The following is a 25,043-nucleotide window of genomic DNA, read 5'->3' on the forward strand; positions in this document are numbered from 1 at the left end:
CCGAATACCTTTCATTTGAACCCCATATTGCCCCGATCGGTTAACTTTTATTTTTGAGTGGTACTTTCAGGGTAAGGGGGAGGGTCCGCCCCACTTGAGATATCAATAAATTATATAGCCTATTGCTCCTTCCGAACCACTCCCAACAATCTGTGAAAATTTCAAAGAAATCGGTTTAGCCGTTTTTGAGTCTATCAGAACAAAAAAATGCACAAACCCACAAACAAACCAACGAACTAACAAACATACAAACAAACATACACAAATTCATTTTTATATATATAAACAGATAGATAAATAACTTACCATTTCACACCCTCTTCTTCTTGCATTGTGCAACAGGCTTTTCCCCTCACCTTGTTTGCTCTTATTGGAGTAAATCAATGCTCGTTAATTTGGTTCACCACCACCATCCAATTCACACACCTATAGAAACACACCATAGTTCATTGCGATTAGAACACACCACGAATGGCTTTGTTTACATTTTTCACTTCACCACAATTTATAGCTGGCAGACCAACAATTAAAATACAGAACAGCAGCAACTTAAAACACTATTTTTGGAAAAACTATTATACATTTCATATATATTATTGCACCAAATGATAAATAATGCACTATTCTAAGGATTAATAACAAATTCCAATGCAATTTTCACTTTTATCCGTGGTAAATTAGAGATTTAATAGCAACTTCTGGCATTGCAACCGAATCGAACGAAGTTAAGGCACGAACTAAAAGCATGTGTGTTTAGGGTTACCATACATGCATGTTATGTAAAAGGAAACTGAAAAAAAAAACGCAGATTATTTTCTGCCCATTCGGTTTGACATTATAAAAGGGTAGAGTCAACATAGGGACTTTTAATGGGAAAAGTATTAGGGATGGCAAGGGTGTTAAGGGGGGAGTTAATACGAGTCAGCATACGGACTTTTAATGGGAAAAGTATTAGGGATGGCAAGGGCGTTATGGGGCGAGTTAATACCGCATCATCATTTCTCTAACCTATAACAGGAATAAATTCGTTTATTTATTTAAAGCAAAAAAAGACAAAAATCAATGGACAAATGTTAAAAAATTTGATATAAATACAATATTTAGAATTTTTTTCTTTTTGATTTAAAGGATTTTTTTCTTATGGCTTAAGTTTACTCTAAGGCAAAGGATGCAACATCGTTGCCCGCATTCAGGACAATAGTCTCCGGTGTTGTGGGTGCTCCAAGACGAACCCATTTTCTCTCCAAGCCAGCATCTTTGCGGGCCGATTGTATGGCATGCTGCAAAGCAAATAAAACACTTACAGCCAAACACGTAGGAGGCTCTCCACAAGCCTTCGAGCTCATAAAACCTGTGGTATTTGCTGGGCCACGTAACATTTCAATGCGAAAATCAATGGGTATATCCTTGGCTCCGGGTGTTTTATAGGTCCAGGTGTTATTGGTCAACAGTTGGCCAGTTTGACGATCATAGATTAACTGCTCTGTCAACCAGTAACCAAGGCCCGTAACAAATGCTCCCTCAATTTGGCCAATATCAATATTGGGACTCAAACTTTCACCCACATCTTGAAGAATATCGACACGCTTAATCAAATGGTTTCCCGTTAAGATATCCACCTCCACTTCGGTCAAAGATATGGAGTAGATGTTGTACTGTTGCATATCTCCAAATTTGTATTGCTCACTGGCAATGAGATTTGTGGACTTTTGCCAAGCAGCTTGCACTACCTGCATCCAAGTGGCATTTTTGCCCAGGGAATCACGAATTGGTTTCAGACGTTCATTAAGGGTATTGCAACACTTGCGAATGGCATAGCCAACACATTCGCTGGTCATGGAATTGCTGCTCGAAAGGGCGTTGGCACCATTAATAGTATCGGCGCTTTCAATTTTCACAAAATCCAAAGAAATACCCAAAACAAGAGCAGCCACCTGGGCAGCTTTGGTATTAACGCCTGAAAATCAGAAATAAATGAATTACAGACAGAGAGAGGGAAAGAGAGAGAGAGATTTAGTATTCCTAACCTACCTTGACCCATTTCAATGCCCCCATGAGTAATAACCACAGAACCATCAACATGATATATGGTGACGGTTGCTGGAAAAGTACCAAAATTGGGATCATATTGATAGGGAAAATCTATAATTGCCAGACCCAGGCCTTTCTTAAGCCAACGATTCTGGGCATTAAACTGATCGATTTCCCAACGTCGGTTCTTATATTCGCTGGATTTTAGGAATTGGGGCAGCAATTCTCTCATTCTATTGCCTTCTTTGATATTTACCATGCGAGCCTCTGCAGGATCCAGATTGCCCTCAAAGGCTAGGTGCTCCATTATATTTTCAATCATAGCAGTACCTGTAACATCAACAGGCTGAAAAATGAGAAGCTCCATCAAACTTCTACCTACCTTCCAAAGAACCAGGAGCTCGCATATATGTAGAGCTTGGGGCATCTGTCAATACAACATTTCCCACCAGTTGATGATTTTGTTCGGTAAAATTATAACAGCTTCTAAATAAAGCGACTGTAAAAAGTGGTGCAAAGTTTTCGTTGGGATTCCAACCGGCATCTCCATAAAAATTGTGTTGCATTGCCACAAATTTACCATTTGCCTCAACATGAACCTTGTAATCGGAGCGGTAAGCCCAACGTTTACCCAGAGTATCCATCATAGACTCCAGAGATTGCACAAATCGAACAGGACGATTAAGTTTCTGGGCAGCCAGTGCAGCAGCACAGGCCACGAAATTACAGCGGGTAAGTTTGGCGCCATAGGCACCTCCAAGGCGTCGAATCTTCAGCTGGATTTGGGCAGCCTTGAGCTGCAGCATCTTCGCAATTGCAGCTTGGGTATGATCGGGCCATTGCGTGGAGGAGTACACCTCTAGACGTTCTTCGCCTGGTATCACAATGCAGGTTTGTGGTTCCATGGTGAAGTGATACTGAAGACCTATTTCGAAAATACCATGTACTTCATAATGTGCCGGGGCAGACAACTTTGCTTGCTGGACATTGGATTTTAACATGGTTTTAATGCGATCCAAGCGATTATTTTCCAAGACATCGCCCAAAGTGGGCATAATGCTGGGGGCTGAGTCACCTCGCGAGTAGAAAACCTTGACTTTTTTGGTGGCCCTTTCGGCTATATCTCTACTCTGGGCCACAATCATACCCAGAGGCTGGCTGTGATAGCGCACCAAACCTGCGGTAAATAGCTCCTCAAGTTCGTATTGTTGTTCGGTGTCCACGATGGAATTAATGCCAGGAATATCCTTGGCTGAAAAGAATGCCACAACCCCGGGCATCTGCAAGGCTTGCGAGGCATCAATGCTTTCAATCATACGTCCCACCATGGTGGCCCCCACGAAAGCACAATGCACCGTATTCTGGGAGGTTATTAAGTCGTTCATATATTTGGCCTCACCGGCGCATTGAATCAAAGCTATAACCACAGAAAGGAAACAAAACAAAATTAGATTTTGATCCTGCAATAATCTGAACAAATTGTACCTTCTAACTTCTGTATTGGCTGAGTAACTGGATAATTACTTGGCTGGGTGTCAAATGTCTGAAGACCGGAGGAGAGTTCTCGCTTTAGCAGAGGCCCCCCAGTTATATAATCGCGACGCACTCTATCTTGTGGACTGTGAACCAATAGAAATTTGAACAGCAGCCCCGAGGCCAACTTCATGCGATATTCAGGTGAAGCATTGGGCAATGAGGCATCAGGCTGCAAAATGGTGGAGAGTGTAGAAAAGACATTTTGTACCACACCTTTATCATAGAAACACTGGCCCTGCAACAACTGCTCAACAGCTGTAGCATGAACAAAATCCGGTCTAATGCCTCCAAAACAAATGCGAGAATTTTTTACAATGCCTGTGGCAAGCGACTGCAATTCCAGTAAAAATCCAGCATTAACATAGGCAGCACTATTTTGGGCTCTGGACATAATCTGAACCAAGATTGAAGAAGTTTAAATGTTTTAATATCACATCGGTGGCTATTACCCTTACCTTGTATGATTTGAATATAAAGTTGTCCTTGGAATAGGCCGGCAATTCAAAAGCAAGAATTATGGTTTTCGGTGTGGTGTCCGTCATAAATTCGGCCATTGAAAATGTTATGGGGTTTCCATCGGGCGCACAACAGGCTATGACTTTGGCATTAAGAGTCTCCAGCAGTAAGAAAACATCCGATCGAAATTCTCTATGGGTTTTTTTAATTGAAATATTACCGGCCAGTGTGCCATTCTGAAAGGACCAAAGGATTAAATTATCATCTCAATATCACCAGCAAATATACTGCAAAAGCAAAATTTGCCCATGGTCATGGTTAATAAAAAACAGCGTGTGGATACTCAATGGTTGCTGTCCAATTCAAGTTTAAGCTCAACAGCAAGGGGGACGGACCCTCCCCCTTATGAACTCTTTCAAAAACACCAGATCTCGCAAATGGGTGCACCGATTCAAGCAACATTTTTTTATGCCACCTTATGGTACCCCATAAACACGAATTTGGTAATATATTATTTGGGGTCAAATAACCTGGGGGGACGCCCTATCCCAAAACCCACCCGAACGGACATGTTTAACAATAGGGCGCATTTATTGTCCGATGTTGCCGGAATTTGGGACAGTGAGTTAAGTTAAGCCCTTCGACATACTTCTGCAATTTGGCCTAGATCGATCGAGATTTGCATATAGCTGTCATATAGACCGATCTCTCGATTTAAGGTTGTGGGCCCATAAAAGGCGCATTTTTTGTCCGATGTCGCCGAAATTTGAGACGGTGAGTTAAGTTAAGCCCCTCGATATACTCCTTCAATATGGCGCAAATCGGTTCAGATTTGCATATAGCTGCCATATAAACCGATCTCTCGATTTTAGGTTTTGGGCCCATAAAAGGCGCATTTATTGTCCGATGTCGCCGAAATTTGGGACAGTGAGTTGTGTGAGGACCTTCGACATCTTTCGTCATTTTCGCCCAGATCAGTCCAGATTTGGATATAGCTGCCATATAAACCGATCTCTCGATTTAAGGTTTTGAACCCATAAAAGGCGCATTTATTGTCCAATATCGCCAAAATTAGAGACAGTGAGTTAAGTTAAGCCCATCAACATACTTCTTCAATATGGCACAAATCGGTTCAGATTTGGATATAGCTGCCATATAGACCGATCTCTCGATTTTAGGTTTTGGGCCCATAAGCGGCGCATTTATTGTCCGATGTCGCCGAAATTTGAGACAGTGAGTTAAGTCATTCGACATACTTCTTCAATATGGCACAAATCGGTTCAGATTTGGATATAGCTGCCATATAGACCGATTTCTCGATTTAAGGTTTTGAGCCCATAAAAGGCGCATTTATTGTCCAATATCGCCAAAATTTGAGACAGTGAGTTGTGTTAGGCCCTTCGACATCCTTCTTCAATTTCGCCTAGATCAGTCCAGATTTGAATATAGCTGTCGATCTCTCGATTTAAGGTTTTGGGCCCATAAGAGGCGAATTTATTGTCCGATGTCGCCGAAATTTGAGACAGTGAGTTAAGTTAAGCCCCTCGACATATTTTTGCAATTTGGCCTAGATCGATCAGGATTTGGATATAGCTGCCATATAGACCCATATGTCGATTAAGGGTTTTGAGCCCATAAAAGGCGTATGTTTGGTCGGATGTCGAAAAATTTGCGACAGTGTGTTGTGTTGGGCTCTTCGACATTTTTCTGCAACTTAGCCCAAATCGGTCCGGATTTGGATATAGCTCCCATATAGATCGATATTTCGATTTAAAGTCTTAGTCTCATTAAAAGCCAAATTTATAATCCGATTTCACTGAAATTGGACACAGTGACTTATGTTAGACGAAGTAATTTTTTAAAAATTTCTTAAGAAATTAAAAAAAAATATTCAAATCAATCGAATCAAATTTAATGATCTTCGCCCTAAGAAGCACAAAACTTGAAAATGAAAATTTTTGTTATTTCCTAAAGTTTATGACCATTTGGCCAAGAAAAGTGGATTTTAATGACTTTGACCTAAAATAGCACCTGCTCTCAAAAGTAGTAGGATTATCGCTTTAATTTTTTTTATTGTAGCAACCATAAAAGGCAACAAGAAACTGAAATGTTTTGCAGAAACTCACTCCCAGGAGTTTTTGGAATTAATTTTGTTTTGGATGTAAAAAATTGCGAATTTTCGACAGGCCTATCACTTTTCTTCCAAAATATGACCTTATATGACCGCAACATTTTTTTAACAATTTTCATCCATCTACTTTACGCCAATCCAAATTTCATTAGCATATCTTTTTCCTATCTAGAAATAGAATTCTTCTGATATAACTCTATTCTTGAATATTATTCTATCCATTCATCGTTAATGGTTTAACACCCAAAGATCCTAGGTCATTTTAGAATATAGCAAAAATACTTACATTTCTCACTGGCACATTGGCAATCAGTTGAAAATGTTGCCATAGCTCTTGGCAATACTGGAATCCCTTCTCATCAGATACTTTATTGAAGATATCCATCGTTTCTGAAAGTGTCAAACTGGCACCCAATGTTAATTTGTCTTTGGACAATTTGAATTCCTTCAACTGGGCCACACCATGAATGTCTATAAAATGTTTAATATTTTCGGAACGACGATAAATTCCATGGGCAGTGTTGCCTCCCACCAACATATATTCCTCATCTGCTGGTATTTGGCTGAGAATCAGCAAGAGCTCCTTGAGATCTTGAGGCCAAAACCATAAAATTCCTTCGGCATAGCGTAACATTTTCATAGGTTTATGACACTGACCCGAACACAAGGCCCCCGAATCACTTTTGGGACATTTTTTGCCAACCAGATCTTCAATATCTTGGCATTCTTCGGCGGGCAGCATAACAAAATTATCTGAGGCAAATGATTTCATAGCATCCAAAATGGGTCGATAACCAGTGCAGCGACATATGTTGCCACTGAAGGCATTCTCAATTTCTTCCATGTTGACTTGGCCTCCTTTGGACTCCAACAAGCTGTACATGTTCATTACAAAACCCGGAGTACAGTATCCACATTGAGTGGCATTTAGCTTGGCCATGCGTTTTTGTATGGGATGATAGCCATCGAGTTGATTTCCAATACCCTCGCAAGTGGTGATCTCCCAAGATCCGCAGGTATTCAGCAATACAAGGCACTGAAATGGATGATGTAATTGTTGCTTAAAGTTAATTTTTTAATTTAAATAGGCATTTAAGAAATAAAGTCGAGCAAAGCCGACCTTTCGATAGTTTCAACCATTGTGAAAGCTAAGAATTTGTATATTTGTATATTTTCACCACCTCATATTGGCTTTGACTTGAATAAAGAGGTCATAATCCATTGGGTTTTTGGATGATAATGGAGGATCGCTGTTCTTGAGATTCTTCCTTTAGATTTCGGGTATAGAGGGCATCGAGTACTTGGTACTAATAATGGATAATTGAATGACATCCGTCAACCAGGCGGTTTGTCCAAACTCTAAGGAGACAAAAGATGATGGAATAAGGGTCTCATGATATTTCGAACGGATGCCAGTAAGGCATTCAATGCGGCCAGCGGAAATGGGAGTTATGGCCTGTGGTCTATAGAGAAAAATTCAGGATTTATAGAAAAGATTTAAGGAGATCCAAATGGGAGCTGGAGTAGGTCCAATGATAGACTAGTAGTCGAGAGTTTTTTTTTTGGTTTTTATACCCTCCACCATTATACCCTACCGTGTTGCGCATCTGAATAAATTGAAGAAACTTGATGCGAGTCATAAGAAGTTTTGGTATAGTACTTAACTTTGCAATGCCTCTATAATTTGATACATGGAACCTACTTCCAGATTTAAATAGGGGAATAATATAGGATTTCTTCCATAGTTCAGGTTCAAGGCCTAATTTTATAGATCTATTGAAAATCTCGGTTGAAGGAAATTTAAGGCGATCAGCGCAAATATTTAAGTACACCAGCGGGTACCCCATCAGGGCCTGGTTTAAAAGAGCATCTTAGAGTTTCCAAGTTCTTCGGTATTAATGTTATTCAAGGCATACTTATTAAAGAGGATTGAAGAATCTCGTATGGATATTCAGAGTTGATATCATGCATTTCATCAGAATATATCGAGGCTAAAAAGTTTGCAAACATGTTACAAATGTCTTTATTTCCTTCAGCGATAAGTGAACTACGTTTTGAGGGTGTTAGGAAGAGTCCAACATCTTCGCTTAGAATTAAAAAATTTATAAAATTTGTTTGGATTTAATTTTACTCGTTGCTTCATGGAGCATAAGTAATTACGGTAGGCAATAATATGTTGGGTATTATATTCCAACCTTGATATTGAATACATGGAAAAATCCATAGAAGAACCAGACATTTTATATTCCTTAAATAACTTGTTTTTATACCCACCACCGATGGATGGGTGTATGTTCATTTCTTCATTCCATTTGCGACACATCGAAATATCCATTTCCGATCCTATAAAGTATATATATTCTTGATCAGCGTAAAAATCTAAGAAGATTTAGCCATGACCGTCCGTCTGTCTATTGAAATCACGTTACAGTCTTTAAAAATAGAGATATTGAGCTGAGACTTTGCACACATTCTTTTTTTTTGTCTATAAGCAGGTTAAGTTCGAAGATGGGCTATATAGGACTATATCTTGATATTGCCCCCAGATGAAGGAGAGGTATCGGAAGTAAAGGAAAGAGAAGAAACGTCTATTACGCACAAAGAAAAAAAGAAATGGAAAGACGTGAGTGTGAGCGAAATGAGATGTAGTCAGAATGAAGTCCGGAAATTCTACCAAAGAATTAAACATCAAACCGATGGCTTTGGTGCAGGCACATCCTCCTGCAGAGACAGAGAAGGAAAGAAGGAAATCTGGTAACTGACACAGTTAAAATGCTGAGGATATGGAAAGAACATTTTACCCAACTGCTAGTGTCCGACGTTGGCGGCGAAGAGGATACCTCAGAACCAATCCCTGATGATGGTATAGAATGATTACATCTTAGTCAGAATGAGGTCCAAGTAGCAGTGACCCGACTAAAGAACAACAAGGCAGTAGGAGCCGACGGGTTACCCGCTGAACTATTTAAGACCGAAAGCGACACGCTGATAAGGCGTATGCATCAGCTTATCGGCGCAATCTGGCTAAAAGAACGCATACTCGATGATTAGAACATCAGCATACTATGTCCCGTACACAAGAAAGGAGACAAGACGGAATGTGCCAACTACATTGGAATAAGTCTCCTCCCCATTGCATACAAGATATTCTCCAGCGTACTGTGTGAAAGCTTAAAACCTAAAGTCAATGAGATAATTGGTCCCTATCAATGCGGCTTTACCCTGGTAAATCCGCCCTGGACCAGATATTCACACTGCGCCAAATCCTGGAAAAGACCCGAGAAGGACAAATCAACGCCTACCATCTCTTTGTTGCCTACAAAGCCGCCTTCGATACTCCTTTACGTTCAAGGGTATTGTAAGCCATGTCTGAGTTTGGTATCCCTGCAAAATTAATAAGACTCTGCAGGATGACACTTGCTAATACGCGTTCCTCAGTAAGAATAGAAAAGAATCTCTCTGAACTATTTAATACCAAACGAGGTTTCAGACAAGGAGACAGCCTATCGTGTGATCTCTTTAATATCCTGTTGGAAAAGATTATACGAGATGCAGATGTGAATAGATATGGCACACTAATCACAAGAGAACATATGCTACTCGCCAATGCCGACGACGTCGATCGGTCATAGGTCGGTCACCAGAAGTAGTAACTGCAGCCTTTGAAAGAATCGAAAGGGAGTCCGTGAAAATGGATCTGGCAGTAAATGGAGATAAGACGAAATGGATGGTCTCCACTCCCAAAAAGCCTTGTACAACCGAGCAGAGAAAGAAAATGGAGAAAGTTGGGAACCACAACTTTGAGAGTCAGTAACGGCACCGCCGTAACCGAAACGAATGACACCAGTTTTGAGATTAAGCGCAGAATAATACTGGCAAACATATGCTACTTTGGACTAAGTAAGCAGTTTAGAAACAGGCCACCTTTCGACAGACGAAGATTACACTATACAAGACACTGATACTACCCGTGTTGTTAAATAGTTCTGAGGCATGGGTACTTGTGAAAGCAGATGAGGCAATGCTTGGAGTATTGGAGAGAAAGATTCTTCGTAAAATATATGGACCAGTTTGCAATAATGGCGAATATAGGCGACGTATGAACCACGAGCTGTATGATGACGACATGGTTACACGCATCAAAATACAACGGCTGCGTTGGCTAGGTCATGTTGTCAGAATGGATGAAGAAGCTCCAGCAAAGAAGTATTTTTAAGGCAAACACGGTGGTACACACAAACCGGGAAGACCGAAAGCCCGATGGAAAGATTAAGTTGTGGGAGACGCCTCGAAACTTGGTGTCAGAGATTTTAAATGAGCGCAGAGGATCGAAGCGCTTGGAACGCTATACTACGTTCGGCTAGTGGAACAAATGTTCCGTCATAGCCAGCTAAAGTAAAGTAAGTCCCCATATATACCGATCCGCCGATCTAGGAACTTAGGCGCATAAAAGCCACATTTATTATCCGATTGTGCTGAAAATTGGGACAGTGAGTTGTTTTAAGTCCTTCGGCATCCTTCTTCAATTTGTCCCAGATCGGTCCCAGGTCTTGCGCCCATAAAAGGTGTGTCCAATGTCGCCGAAATTTAGGACAGTGGGGTAAATTAAGCTCCTCGACATAGTTCTACAATTTGGCCTAGATCGATCTAGATTTGGATATATGTAGCTGTCATACAGACCGATCTCTTGATTTAAGGTTTTGGGCCCATAAAAGGCGCATTTTTCGTCCCATGTCGCTTGAATTTTATACAGTGAGTTAAGTTAAGCCCCTCGTCATATTTCTGTCATTTGGTCTAGATCGATAAAGATTTGGATATAGCTGTCATATAGACCGATCTCTCGATTTAAGGTTTTGGACCCATAAAAGGCGCATTTTTTGTTCCATGTCGCCGAAATTTGATACACTGAGTTAAGTTAAGCCCCTCAACATTCTTTTTCAACTTGGCTCAGATCGGTCCAGATTTGGATATAGCTGCCATATAGACCGATCTCTCGATTTAAGGTTTTCTTTTCCTTAAAGAGTCGGAAGGTGAATGTAGATATTTCCCAAGACAAGCAGCATTAGTGAACATTTCTTTATATTTCGCAAACTTTTCAACAACCTTATTAAGTTCATTACTTATGACTTCAAATTCTTCCGTATTCTTGTATCCTTAAAAAATGGACAGCTCCAACGAAGTCCTTTATCCTAAGTAAGTTGTCTACAGTGCGGCCGGCTATCCCCACGCACTTCGAATGATATAACGATAAACAAAGCCAACATGAGACCATGGACTCGATTTCGTTATCAATTTTGCATTTCGACTTGGAGCAACTCATTATTATTAGATTCAATCCCTAGTGAGGTTTAAGTAGCAATTATTCCAAATAAAAGAGAATTGGACGGGCATTTATAGTATGGGATCTATATCTAAATATAAGGAGACCACCGTGGGGTAGAGGTTGGGAAGCCCGCCTATGAAGCTGAACGCCTGGGTTCAAATCCTGGCGAGAACATTAGGAAAAAAATTCGGCGGTGGTTTTGCCCTCCCGATGCTGGCGATAATTGTGAGATACTAGAAATCAAAAAAAAAAAAATCTCTCTAAAGAGGTGTTGCCCTGCTGCTATAAAAAGGAGTTTCCTTATTATTGAGATTAAATCTTGAATCAGAATCACTCCTGTTCCTTAATAGAATGTTGATGGTTATATTTTTAATATCTAAAATCTCTCTAAAGAGGTGTTGCCCTGCTGCTATAAAAAGGAGTTTCCTTATTACTGAGCATAAATCTTGAATCAGTAATTACTTCTGTTCCTCAATAGAATGTTGATGGTTATATTTTTAATATCAAAATCTAAACTGATTTCGATCCAAATATCTACACATAATAGAAGTTATACAAAAAAAATATATTGTGCTAAATTTTGAGAAGATCGGATGATTGAGCTTAAACTTGAATCAGACAGCACTTATTGATATGTGAGAACTTTGATCTTGTTCCTTAACCGAATGTTTATGGGCAAATTTGCATTTGCATATAAATGAGAGATATATATGAATCGATTTTAATGAAATCCATCAATATTCTGAAGAGTAAGAATATCATTAGTACCTTCGTGAAGATAGGTAAACAAATTACATCATTATTATTAGTTCTAATCAAATGTAAATATATGAGAGCTTTATCTGAACCGCCTCCCTGCCAAGTATATACATATTAAAGATGAACTGAATGTGGTCTGTACTCTCTACTCAAATTATTGTAATATGGAAGGATAGGTAGACGGATATAACCAAATCGAATAACAAAGTGATTTTGTGTAGATCCGTATTCTTCTGAATGGGTCTATATCTCTTCCTTGTAGGAGTTGAAAACAAATGTCCTTTTGCACAGTAGTAGTAAAATTATTGATCCTTTAGAATCTTAAATTTGTTACGAAGCTTGGGTATTGGAATTTCAGTTATGACTTTTAGCACCCACGCTAAATACTGTCTAGAAAGAACTATGAATTGAGAATATATCTCATACGACCTCTGATTGAGCTTCTTTATCCTCAATAGTACCTTAGTTTTTTTTTTGAAGTATATTTAGAAACTCTCAGTAAGGTAGATTCCAGCAAAACAAAAACAGGCCCCTCACTCATTCCCAAATTTGATTTCCTAACGAAAATTCACAAACAAACTTAGTTAATTAATTTAAATTTTAAGAAGCATTATTGTTGTTGGATTCCCTAAATTTGCTCCGGCCTGAAGTAACAGGTAAGATAAATTCTAAAAATATTTACAATGGCTTGTTCACCATTGTTTGCAATATCAAGTTGTGGTCTGATGTCAATGTCATTGCTAAGCTTGAGTCTGGAACTTGTTCAGTTAATTTGGTTCTATTTATTTTTTTATTGCTACTTTTTGTCTGTATGCCTAACATTGTTTAAGCGTTATTTTGTTTATCTTGATTGTATTAATTCCTTGTTTATTTTTGCACATGTTTTCAAGATTATTCTGCATTGTAGCGAAGAAAAAAAACCAGCAAATTAATTAATTAAAAATAAACGAAAGATATAGAAATAATAAATTGTTAAAAATAAAATTGTTTTGTTCTCGATTGTATTGCTTTGTTAATTTATAAATTGCATAAAAGTAAGATGACATCAACATTTTTTGAAATTTTTCAAAGTCCAGAACTTTAAAATTTGTTACAATAAAAATTTTAACTCTCTCAAATAATATCCCGATAAACTTCATTCAACTCGCCGAAAAAGAGATCAAGAAGCTAAACCATAGACGCCGCAGATTATTTTTCTTAAGGACAAATTTTTAATAAAATCTATTATATAAAATTTTTGGGTCAAATAATCTGGGGGGACGCCCCATCCAAAACTCAGCCGGGCGGACATGTTTACCGATTGGGACAATATGGGTATCAAACGAAAGGTATTTATGAGTACAGTACGAACTTGGCATTCAAATTTCAACCATAGTGTTCGGGGGGAAAAAACCCCAAACAGGCCTCTTTCACCGTTTTGGGGAATATGGGTATCAAATGAATGATATTTAAAAGTAGTGTACAAAGCAGACATACAAATGTATTTTTTGGTGTCTGACGGTCCTCCCTACCCCCAAAAACCCCCAGCAGCTCATATTTACAAATTGTCACAATATGGATATCAAATGAAAGGTGTTTGGAATTTGAGTACACATCTTATATATAAAAATCAATTTGTGTTTGTTTGTAGGTTTGTTTGTTTGTATGTTTGTGTGTTCCTTATAGACTCAGAAACGGCTGAACCGCTTTTCTTGAAATTTTCACAGATGGTGCATAATGACCCCGTGGTGAAAATAGGGTACTAATTTTTTTGATATCTGAAGGGGTGGCGGACCCTCCCCCTTACCCTAATTTTCGAAACGCCAGATCTCGGAGATGGGTGGTGCGATTTAAGCGAAATTTTGTGTGCTCTCATATTGTACCCTAAATATAAAAATTTGGTATCCAAATTTCGGTTGGGGTACCTAGGGGGGCTGCCTCACCGTAAAACCTTCCAAACATTTATTTAGACCAATCACGACAATATAGGACTCAAATGAAAGGTATTTAGGATAATATCCAATTGTCGGACCAAGTGCTAGGGGGCCCACCCCAAGCCCCAAAACACCTAAATCGTACATATTTACTGACCATGACAATATGGGACTCAAATTAAAGGTATTTGCGAGTAAAATACGAATCTGATATCCAAATGTGTTTCCACGTTTCTGGGGGTCCACCCCTTTCCCAAAACACCCCCTAAACAGAACTTATTTACTGACTATGGGAATATGGAGCTTAAATAAAAGGTATTTTGAATGCTGAATACGAATCTGGTATCCAAATATGGGACCGAGTATTTGGAGGCCGCCTCTCCCCAAAAACATCACCCAAAGGGGAAAAATTTACGACCATAGCAATATGGGGCTCAAATGAAAGGTCTTTGGGAGTAAAGCACGTATTTGATATCTATATTCGGGAAAAGTGTCTATGGGGCCACCCCACACCCACACACCACCCAAATAGAAAGTATTTGCTGAATATTGCAATATGAGGCTCAAATAAGAGGGTTTTTAAAGTGGAACACGAATCCGATATATATTTTCAAGGCCAACTCACTGAGTGGGCGCCCATCCTCCAAAATACCCCCCAAGACGGTCATGTTTGCCGACTATGGAAATATGAGGCTCAAATTAAAGGTACTTGGGAGTAGACCACGTATCTGATATCAACATTAGGGACCTACTGTCTAGGGGACGTTCCACCACCATAACAACCCCCAAATAGGATGTATTTGCTCACCAAAACAACTTGAATCTTACAGAGAGTGGAACTAAATATTTATAGTTTTTAGGGCCAATACCCCAAACCGGACATATTTGCTGACTTTTGCAATAAGGAGTTTAAATGAGATTAAAAATCGAATTTGATATCCAATTTTGAGGCCAATGGCTATATGGGGTTCAAATAAATGATATATAGATACGAGAATAGAGCAAATTGCTGATATATGTTCCGTGCTAAGTGTTTAAAGGACCAACCCAATCCCCAAAACACCCCTAAGTCGGGCATATTTACCGATCAAGTCAATGTGGAGCTTAAGGGGGGGTATTGGGGAGAAGAGCAAGAATTGATACCCACTTTCACAAACAGCAATTTTTTACTGACCATCGCAATGTGGGGCTCAAATATAGGTATTTGGGAGTTTATTACGTATTTGATATCCAAATGTAGGACCATGCATTTAGGGCATCACCCCTTCTCCAAAATACCCCCCCAAAGGGTAAAAATGTATCAACCATGCCAATATGTGGCTCAAATGAAAGTTATTTGGGATTAGAAAACGAATTTGATAACCAATTTTGGGGCCATGTGTTTGGGGGACGCCACATCCTGCAAACTCCCTTTAAACCCATGGGAATATGGGGTTCAAATAAATGGTATTTGAGAAAAGAGCACGATGCTGATATTTTTTCAAGGCCAAGTGTCTGGGGGACCACCTCACCCCCGAAAACATCCCTAAATCAGACATCATGAGAATATCGGAGTGAAATTAAATATTTTAAGAATCGAGTACACCTTACATCCAAACCAATAAAGATGGGATTCAGATAAATGCACTTATATTGTTAAACTGTTAGTCAAGCGATATACAATTTTCGTAGCATGGTATTTCACTAAAAGCTCTTTAATTGTCGAATATATATATTCAAAGGACAATTTTGCTGCATATAAGGTAAAAGAAGGCACAGCGGAGCGGGCCCGATCCAGCTGGCATGTTATAAAGTTGGTAGTCTAATCTTTGCGTTTTGAGAACTCGAAAGGTTTTCCCATTTTTTTTGTTAGAGTTAACACAATTTATAAAAATTACACTTAAGTCTACATTAAGTCTTCTTTATAGTATAGCAAAATTGTTAGTACTTGGCCAAATTTTCTGTATAGAGACGAAACAATGAAATTACTTTTTTTAAGGAAAAAATGCCAAAAATTCTATTTTTTTATATTTTTTGATTTGTAGCTCGCATAACTTGTGACTGAAGAATCGAATCTTAACATATCGGTTTAGGAATGCTTTCACAAGCAACAAAATAAGAAACCTAGTCAAATTTCTTGGACACTATAAAAGATATCCCGCACATATAGGCCTGTTTGTTTTAGGGCTTTTTAAGCACTTTGCAGCAAAAAGTTCTTAAAAAGGAACATAAATGCGCTTTTGACAGCCCGAACCAAATTTTGTAGGGCCGAGGTGACCAAATTTGAAGGCCCACCAATGGGCCCCTGGGACATCTAGGGCCCTGAAATTTTGCTTATAAACTCAATAACATCTCAGCTATAACCATATACAATTTCATGAAAATATCTCTATCCGTTCCAAAATGACAGACTTATTTCCACTAATTTTTATTCTATCCTACTGGGCAACGTACAAACAAACAAACCGCATAGCTTTGGCATTTACTATTGGGTTTCCCAAAAAGTAATTGCGGATTTTTTAAAAGAAAGTAAATGCATTTTTAATAAAGCTTAGAATGAACTTTAATCAAATATACTTTTTTTTACACTTTTTTTCTAAAGCAAGCTAAAGTAACAGCTGATAACTGACAGAAGAAAGAATGCAATTACAGAGTCACAAGCTGTGAAAAAATTTGTCAACGCCGACTATATGAAAAATCCGCAATTACTTTTTGGGCAACCCAATATATATAAGAAAGACAAGACATATCGTATAAAAAAAATACAGGTTTTTTAACTCCGTGAAATGACTGATATTTGAAACCGGTGAAGTGGTTGATTTTTCAAACCAGTGAAATGATCGACTTCTTCAAACCGGTGAAGTGAACAAAATTTCAAACCAGTCAAATGACCCATTTTTTTAAACCGGTGAAATTACCGATATTTCAAACCGGTAAAGGGACCAGTCCAAAATTATTGACCACTTCCGGTGAAGTGACCAATATTTCGAACCAGTCAAATGACCGATTTATTTTAAATCGGTGACATGACCAATATTTCATACCGGTAAAGGGACCAGTCCAAAATTATTGATCACTTTAGGCGACATGTCGATGTTAAAATCGCCGGTCATATGGATAGTCCGGGGACCAATCATTGGTCAGAAAAAACTGATAAATTCACCAGTTTAGGACCGGTCCTATGTCTTGCAGGGATGTCTTTTCTCGATATTTCGAAGTGTGGGTCTAACAGTTCATTTTGACATTGATAACTGTTACACATACTGTTATACTCGTATAACTCGATACAGTTCATTCCCTATTCATTAATGGAATGTTTATGGAATATTTAATTAGTTTTACAGAAGTTGCACGCAATTATAATACTCCCTACTCGTCAAACTGAGTGGCAGGAATATCAAATTTAATTTTTAAACGGGTTTTCAGTTTCACATTTAAGCTATTATGACTTTGAATTGAAGCTTTAATTGATTTTAATTATCTTTGTCGTCAAACTTTTTCAATCACTTTGATTGGGACTTACCGAATTGGCGGACCATATTTTAATTTCTCCTGTAGCAGGATTTTTGCTTTTGATTGAGACCACACAGGCGCCACAACCACCCTCGAGGCACATAAATTTGGTGGCCGTCAATTGGGCATGATCTCTGATAAATGTGTTCAATGTTGTGTCCGGAGCCAGGGTTGTAAGATTCACTGTCATTAGAAACACACATAAAGTAGCATTCTATTAGGTTTCACTTCAGTATATAGTAGTGCTTCGGCTTACCAGTATAGGGAGTTCCATTTATTTTGAACTCCATTGCACTCTCTGGTGGTTTGTCTTCTATAGCAAGAGGTTTGCTTTCACTGCTTCCCATTTTTTTTTTAAATTTTTTGATAGGATTAGCTTTCAACAACCTTTTTCAGGCAAGCTTTGCTTTCAAACTGAAGATATTTTGAATCTAAACTTAATGATCTAGATCTTTAAAAATGTTGTAAGCATTTTGTTTTACTTTGTTTATGGTTGCTATTGTTGTTTTTATACTCTACACCGCATAGGAGGGAGTATACTCACTATAACATTTGGTTTGTAATATCCTATATAAAAATATATAAACTTAAGATCGTCTTGATACATGATTTGTGATGTTGGTCAGTCTGACTGTCAAAAAAATTTGTTTATATAGGTTAGTTGCCTTTAAAGATTGGTGAAACCAGTCTTCGTTTAAATATAACTCCTACTGGAGGTGTTATTCTTCTCTCATTGAACTGATATTTAATGCCCGTTTGAGTGCGTTTTTTGGGTTGGGGTTTTTTCCAATAAATAACTTAGCCCAAATTTAAATATATGATTAGCGCTTTCGGCGTACAATTGAAGTACAAACAAAAAATTGCTTATATCGGTAGACCCATCTCTGATATACCTCAGATTTACCATAAAATAGGTGGTATGAAGTTTGGCCCCCAGGAAATTACACCCAAAATCCAAATTGAAAATATATCCCAAACAGGTATATGGGAATAATAACAAAACATTTTTTGATCCATGTTCATCCTTTTGGGTTATATCTTCATGCAGCTATTGGGGCCAATTTGGGTTTCCTCAAGTACAACTGAACTTTTCCAATTAAATTGGGGATAAATAACTTTGGGGTGTGGGCCAATTAAAGCACCTTCAATGTTAATTGGCTACGACAGAATATTTGTTCCTGTTAGAAATAGCAAAGTCTATTCGGCATTCACTACTATAAAATACAACAATGAATTATTATCTAGTTTGCTTTTAATGACATTTGTCATTAATGTACAATTTGCTCTCATTTCTTTATCTATATATCTAATGTATATATGTAACCATACCCACATGAATTTTAAAACATTTAGTCTGAAATAAAACTCCACTGAAAGCAGAACATAAAGCATCCGACTTTTTCTACAGGTTATGGGCCCAGGTCCCATGTATTTCAGTAACTCACGTGTTTAATTGTCAAACGAATAAGACAAAAAGGTTAAGTAGTCATGTCCAACAACGCTGTTAGGATTGAGCCCCTGAATGCTCATAATTATGATACGTGGAAACTTCAAATGAAAGCCATTTTAATAAAAGCAGATTTGTGGAATTATGTTGAAACAGAAAAGGCGCCTGCAACCGAGAATGAAGCCAAATGGATTTCAAAAGATCAAAAGGCCTGTGCGGAAATTATGCTGTCTATTGCTCCGTCAGAATTGGGATTAATTTCTAAATGTGCCACGTCCAACGAAATGTGGAATAAATTGAAATCGACGTTTCAATCGAAAGGCCCTGCAAGAAAAGCAACTTTATTAAAACGAGTTGCCTTAGCTAGGATGAAAGAGGGAGACAACACTCGTGATCACCTAAACGATTTCTTTGAAGCTGTCGGTCAATTAAAAGAAATTAATGTGGAGATTGGTGACGATTTACTGGCCATACTACTCTTATACAGTTTACCTGACTCTTTTGAAACATTTAGATGTGCTCTTGAAACAAGAGACGAACTGCCATCACCTGAAATCTTAAGAGTAAAAATCTTGGAAGAAGATGAGTCAAGAAAGGTAAAATCGGAGAGAGATAGTCAAACTGCACTTTATGCGGGAGGTAATGTAAACAAAAACTACAATAAAAACTCAAGAGAACAAAGGGAATCAAAATGGAACAACAAAAGAAAGAACAACAAAAAGCAAAGCCAGGGCTGTTTTAAGTGCGGTAAGCATGGTCATTTTGCTGTCAATTGCAGATCAAAGCAATACAGCAATTATCATAAGGAGACAGATGTAAACACAGAGAAATCATTATTCAACTGCTCCGATGCTGCCTTTAGTTGCGCTGACGTCACTAACAGCTGGTGCTTAGATAGTGGGTGCACGTCACACATGAGCTCCAATCTAGAAGAATTTGAGAACATAGAGGAAATAAAGAAAACATTGTGTTTGGCTAACGGACAGACAAGTGAGATTTCAGGAGTAGGAGATGTAAAACTAAATGTCATAGACAACAAGCATGAAAATAAATTCAAAGTAAAAAATGTAATGTACGTAAAAGACCTTCGTACAAATTTAATGTCCATATCAAAATTAGCTGATAAAGGTTATGAAATATGTTTTAAAAAAAGTGAGGCCCTTATTATTGAAAATAATAAAATAATTTGCAGAGCAAATAGAATAGGAAATTTATATTTTTTGAAAAACTCTACAGATGTGGCGAATGTGGCAGAGGACAAGGAGATGAACAATTTGGATATGTGGCATAGGCGATTAGGCCATTTGAACGAGAACGATTTAAGAGCTCTAGCAACATCACAAAAAGTTCATGGATTCGATGTTAAAAGCGGCACCAAACTGTCACCATGTACAATCTGCCTGAGCGAAAAGCAGACCAAAACTGGATTTGAGAAAAATAAAGGTATATATGCAAATAATATTTTGGAGATTGTACATAGTGACGTTTGTGGACCCATGCCAGTAGCTTCTCATTCCAAATACCGATATTTCGTCACATTCATCGACGATTTTTCCCGGTATTGTGAGGTTCATTTTTTAAAGCACAAATCGGACGTTTTTGATGCGTTTAAAACTTTTAAAAATTCAGCCGAAAATTTCACAGGGATGAAAATCAAATTTTTACAAACCGATAATGGTAGGGAATATCTAAATGGACCATTCAATCAATTTTTAATGGAAGCTGGTATAAAACGGAGGCTGACCGCTCCCCATACCCCACAACAAAATGGGATTGCGGAACGCAAAAACCGCACATTGCTGGAGATGGCGAGATGTTTATTAAAGCAAGGCGGTGTGCCTAAAATTTTTTGGGCCGAAGCCATAAATATGGCTTGTTATATACGAAACCGATGCCCTACAAGTTCTTTAGCCGGAGATTTGCCCTTGACTTTATGGACTGGTAAGAAACCATCACTAAAACATATGAGGCCATTCGGAATAAAGGGCTATGTCTTAATTAAAGATAAATCGAATGGTAAGCTAGACTCTCGTTCAGAAGAAGGCATTCTTGTAGGATATGCTGACAAAGCAAAGGCGTATAGAATATGGTCAGAAAAAAGACGCAAGGTAATAATAAGCCGAGACGTAAGGTTTATAAACGAAAATGTTTACGATAGACTCATTACACCGTCAAATGAGGAAGATTCAGAATTGGAAGAAGAAACAGAAGACGAAGAAAGTGTTGAAAAGACACAAAAAGAATCTGACATTTTAGAAACCAAAGAAAAAGAAAATCTCGAAAACGTGCCAAAAGAAACACCGAAAGCAGGCAAAGGAAGACCTAGAATAGTGAGAACAGGCGCAAGGGGTCGCCCAAAGAAAATGAATGCCCAATCAAATTTACTAAACAAAAAAGATGAAAACGAGAAAGACCTGGATGAATACGAAAATGAAAATGAAAACGAAGAAGAATTTGAAGATTGTGAGTATGCTAACGTTGCCTTAACCGGAGACCCACTAACATTTAAAGAAGCTATGAGCTGTGATGAGAGCAAACAATGGCAGGCTGCCATCGAAGATGAATATTTAGCTCAATTGATAAATGGCACTTGGAATATCGTTGAGAGACCAACAGAGAAGCAAGTTATAGGCAATAGGCTAGTATTTCGCACCAAAGATCATAACAAGAAGAAGGTGAGATTGGTTGCGAAGGGCTATTCTCAGCGGCCAGGGGAGGACTTTACACAAACATATTCGCCTGTGGTTCGCTCGTCTACAATACGACTAATATCAGCCATAGCCGCACAACAATCGTTGGAAATTCACCAAATGGACTTCGTTACGGCATATTTAAACGGCGAACTTGACGAAGACATTTATACAGAAATTCCTGATTTTTTACTTAAATTTTTAGAAAAAATTGAGACTGGTTGTGAAATGGGTACAAACCCTGCAAAGTGGCGAGAAGCTAAGAATTTAGCTAAGAAGTGGATAAATGCGTTAAATAAAACTAAACGGCCTGTGTGCAAGTTAATAAAAGCACTGTATGGTTTACGCCAATCCGGACTGCAGTGGTATAAAAAATTGACAGAAAAAATGTTTCAATTAGGTCTTAAAGCATCACAACAAGACCCTTGTTTGTTTTTTAACCAAAAAGGTGACAAAATTATGTTTGTAACAATCTATGTGGATGATTTGCTTATTGCAACCAATGACGAAAATTGGCGAAAGGAAATAAAGCAATCTCTTGCAAAATCTTTCGAAATGAAAGACCTTGGAAAAGTCAAGAAAATTTTAGGAATTGAATTCCTCCAAAGCATTGAAAACAACTTCATATTTTTAAGCCAAAAAAGCTACACAGAATCAATCCTAGTGCGATTCAAAATGGAAAATTCAAAAGCAGTAAAAACACCATTGGATCAAAATTGTAAGCTGGATAAACCATCAAAACCTGACTACAACCTAATGAAGAAATACCCATATCAAAGCTTGATCGGTGCAATGATGTACTTAGCCGTTTCAACTCGACCCGACGTAGCCTACGCAGTGAACTTTCTAAGCCAGTTTAACAGCAACTATGGCACTAAACATTGGCAAGCTGCAAAGAGAGTTTTACGTTACCTCAATGGAACCGCAGATTATGGCCTTCTTTATAGAAAAACATCTTCAAGTATTTATGGTGTAGTCGATGCGGACTGGGGAAACAATTTAGCCGATCGAAAATCATATTCTGGATACGGATTTATACTTAATGGAAGTGTAATATCTTGGGAAGCACGAAAGCAGCGCACGGTGGCCTTATCAAGCACTGAGGCCGAATTTCTTGCCATTACCGAAGCTACCAAAGAAGCTATTTACCTTAAGCACATAATGAGCGAAATTGGAGTCAACGTAAGCAACTTAAAACTTTTTAATGACAGCCAAAGCGCACAAAAATTAATTCAGTCAGTTGGCTACCATTCTCGAACAAAGCACATTGATGTGCGACATCAGTTTTTACATCAAACTCAACAACGTGGAGATATCCAGCTGGAATATAAACCAACCGATGAAATGGAGGCTGATGTTTTCACGAAAGGTTTGGGAGCGATCAAACACACCAAGCATATTCACAACCTTGGTTTGATCAGCAGAAGTATCTTGCCTGCCTCATGACTTTGAGGGGAGGTGTTAGAAATAGCAAAGTCTATTCGGCATTCACTACTATAAAATACAACAATGAATTATTATCTAGTTTGCTTTTAATGACATTTGTCATTAATGTACAATTTGCTCTCATTTCTTTATCTATATATCTAATGTATATATGTAACCATACCCACATGAATTTTAAAACATTTAGTCTGAAATAAAACTCCACTGAAAGCAGAACATAAAGCATCCGACTTTTTCTACAGTTCCACTAGCCGAACGTAGAATAGCGTTCCAAGCGCCTCGATCTTCTGCGCTCATTCTAAAATCTCTGACACCAAGTTTCGAGGTGTCTCCCACCACCTGATCTTTCCATCGGGCTTTTGGTCTTCCCGGTTTTCGTGTTCCACCGTGTTTGCCTTCAAAAGACTTCTTTGCTAGAGCTTCTTCATCCATTCTGACAACATGACCTAGCCAACGCAACCGTTGTATTTTGATGCTTGTAACTATGCTATCGTTGTCATACAGCTCATACAGCTCGTGGTTCATACGTCGTCTATATTCTCCATAAACGCAAACTGGTCCATATATTTTACGAAGAATCTTTCTCTCAAAACACTCCAAGTACTACCTCATCTGCTTTTACAAGTACCCATGCTTCAGAACCATAAAACAGCACGGGCTGTATCAGTGTCTTGTATAATGTAATCTTCGTCTGTCGAGAGGTGGCAATGTTTCTAAAGTGCTTACTTAGTCCAAAGTAGCATCTGTTTGGCAGAATTATTCTTCGCTTAATCTCAAAACTGGTCAAATTCGTTTCGGTTACGGTGGTGCCGAGTTAGGTAAAGTTACTGACTGTCTCAAAGTTGTGGTTCCCAACTTTCCCCATTTTCTTTCTCAGCTCGGTTGTACAAGGCGTTTTGGGAGTTGAAACCATCCAGTTTGTCTTATCTCCATTTACTGCCCGACCCATTTTCACTGACTCTCTTTCGATTCTTTCAAAGGTTGCAGTTACTACTTCCGGTGACCGACCTATGACCGATCGATGTCGTCAATATAGGCGCGTAGCATGGTTTCTCTTGTGATTAGTGTGCCATATCTATTCACATCTGCATCTCGTATAATCTTTTCCAACAGGATATTAAAGAGATCACACGATAGGCTGTCTCCTTGTCTGAAACCTCGTTTGGTATTAAATGGTTCGAAGAGATTCTTTCCTATTCTTATTGAGGAACGCGTAGTCTTATTCATTTTGTAGGGATTCCAAACTCAGACATCGCTTGAAATACCTTTGAACGTAAAGGAGTATCGAAGGCGGCTTTGTAGTCAACAAAGAGATGGTAGGTGTTGATTTGTCCTTCTCGGGTCTTTTCCTGGATTTGGCGCAGTGTGAATATCTGTTCTATGGTAGATTTACTAGGTCTAAAGCCAGAAATATAGCCACTAACAATATATTATTGTCTCTGGAAGAAAAAGGTGTAAAAGTGGTCGCGTATGCTGATGACGTGGCAATTGCGGTTAGGTGTAAGTTTCCCAGCACTCTCAGAGATATACTTCAGGAAGCTCTAAGTGCAATAGCAAAGTGGGCTATCGAAAGTGGTCTAGGTATAAATCCGGGCAAGACAGAAGTAGTTCTTTTCACCAGGAGATTCAAGTTGCCTACAGTGGAATCAGTCTCCTTGAGAGGAGAGAATGTTCCATTTGCAGAAAGAGCAAAATACCCGGGTGTTTTGCTGGACAGGAAGTTGAACTTCAAATCCAACATTTTGGAAAGGGTAAGAAAGACCACTCTTGGTCTCTCTGCAAGAGAGCCATTGGCAAAAGTTGGGGGTTTAGACCGGGG

At 38.5% G+C, this 25,043-nt stretch overlaps 1 protein-coding gene across 1 annotated transcript; it reads right to left on the reverse strand.

Annotated features, from left to right (window-relative positions):
- Positions 1–1,001: 1,001 nt before the first annotated feature.
- On the reverse strand, positions 1,002–17,935 carry LOC106082775 (uncharacterized). The gene is made up of 8 exons (XM_059364313.1): positions 17,898–17,935; positions 17,652–17,824; positions 6,441–7,190; positions 4,023–4,259; positions 3,517–3,961; positions 2,414–3,448; positions 2,032–2,361; positions 1,002–1,957 (listed from the first exon to the last, which is right to left on the reverse strand). Exons 1-8 carry the CDS (start codon positions 17,929–17,931, stop codon positions 1,152–1,154), a joined length of 3,810 nt encoding a protein of 1,269 aa, XP_059220296.1. The 5' UTR covers positions 17,932–17,935; the 3' UTR covers positions 1,002–1,151.
- Positions 17,936–25,043: the final 7,108 nt, after the last annotated feature.

Source organism: Stomoxys calcitrans, chromosome 3, assembly GCF_963082655.1.
Source record: "Stomoxys calcitrans chromosome 3, idStoCalc2.1, whole genome shotgun sequence".
Taxonomy (NCBI): Eukaryota; Metazoa; Arthropoda; class Insecta; order Diptera; family Muscidae; genus Stomoxys; species Stomoxys calcitrans.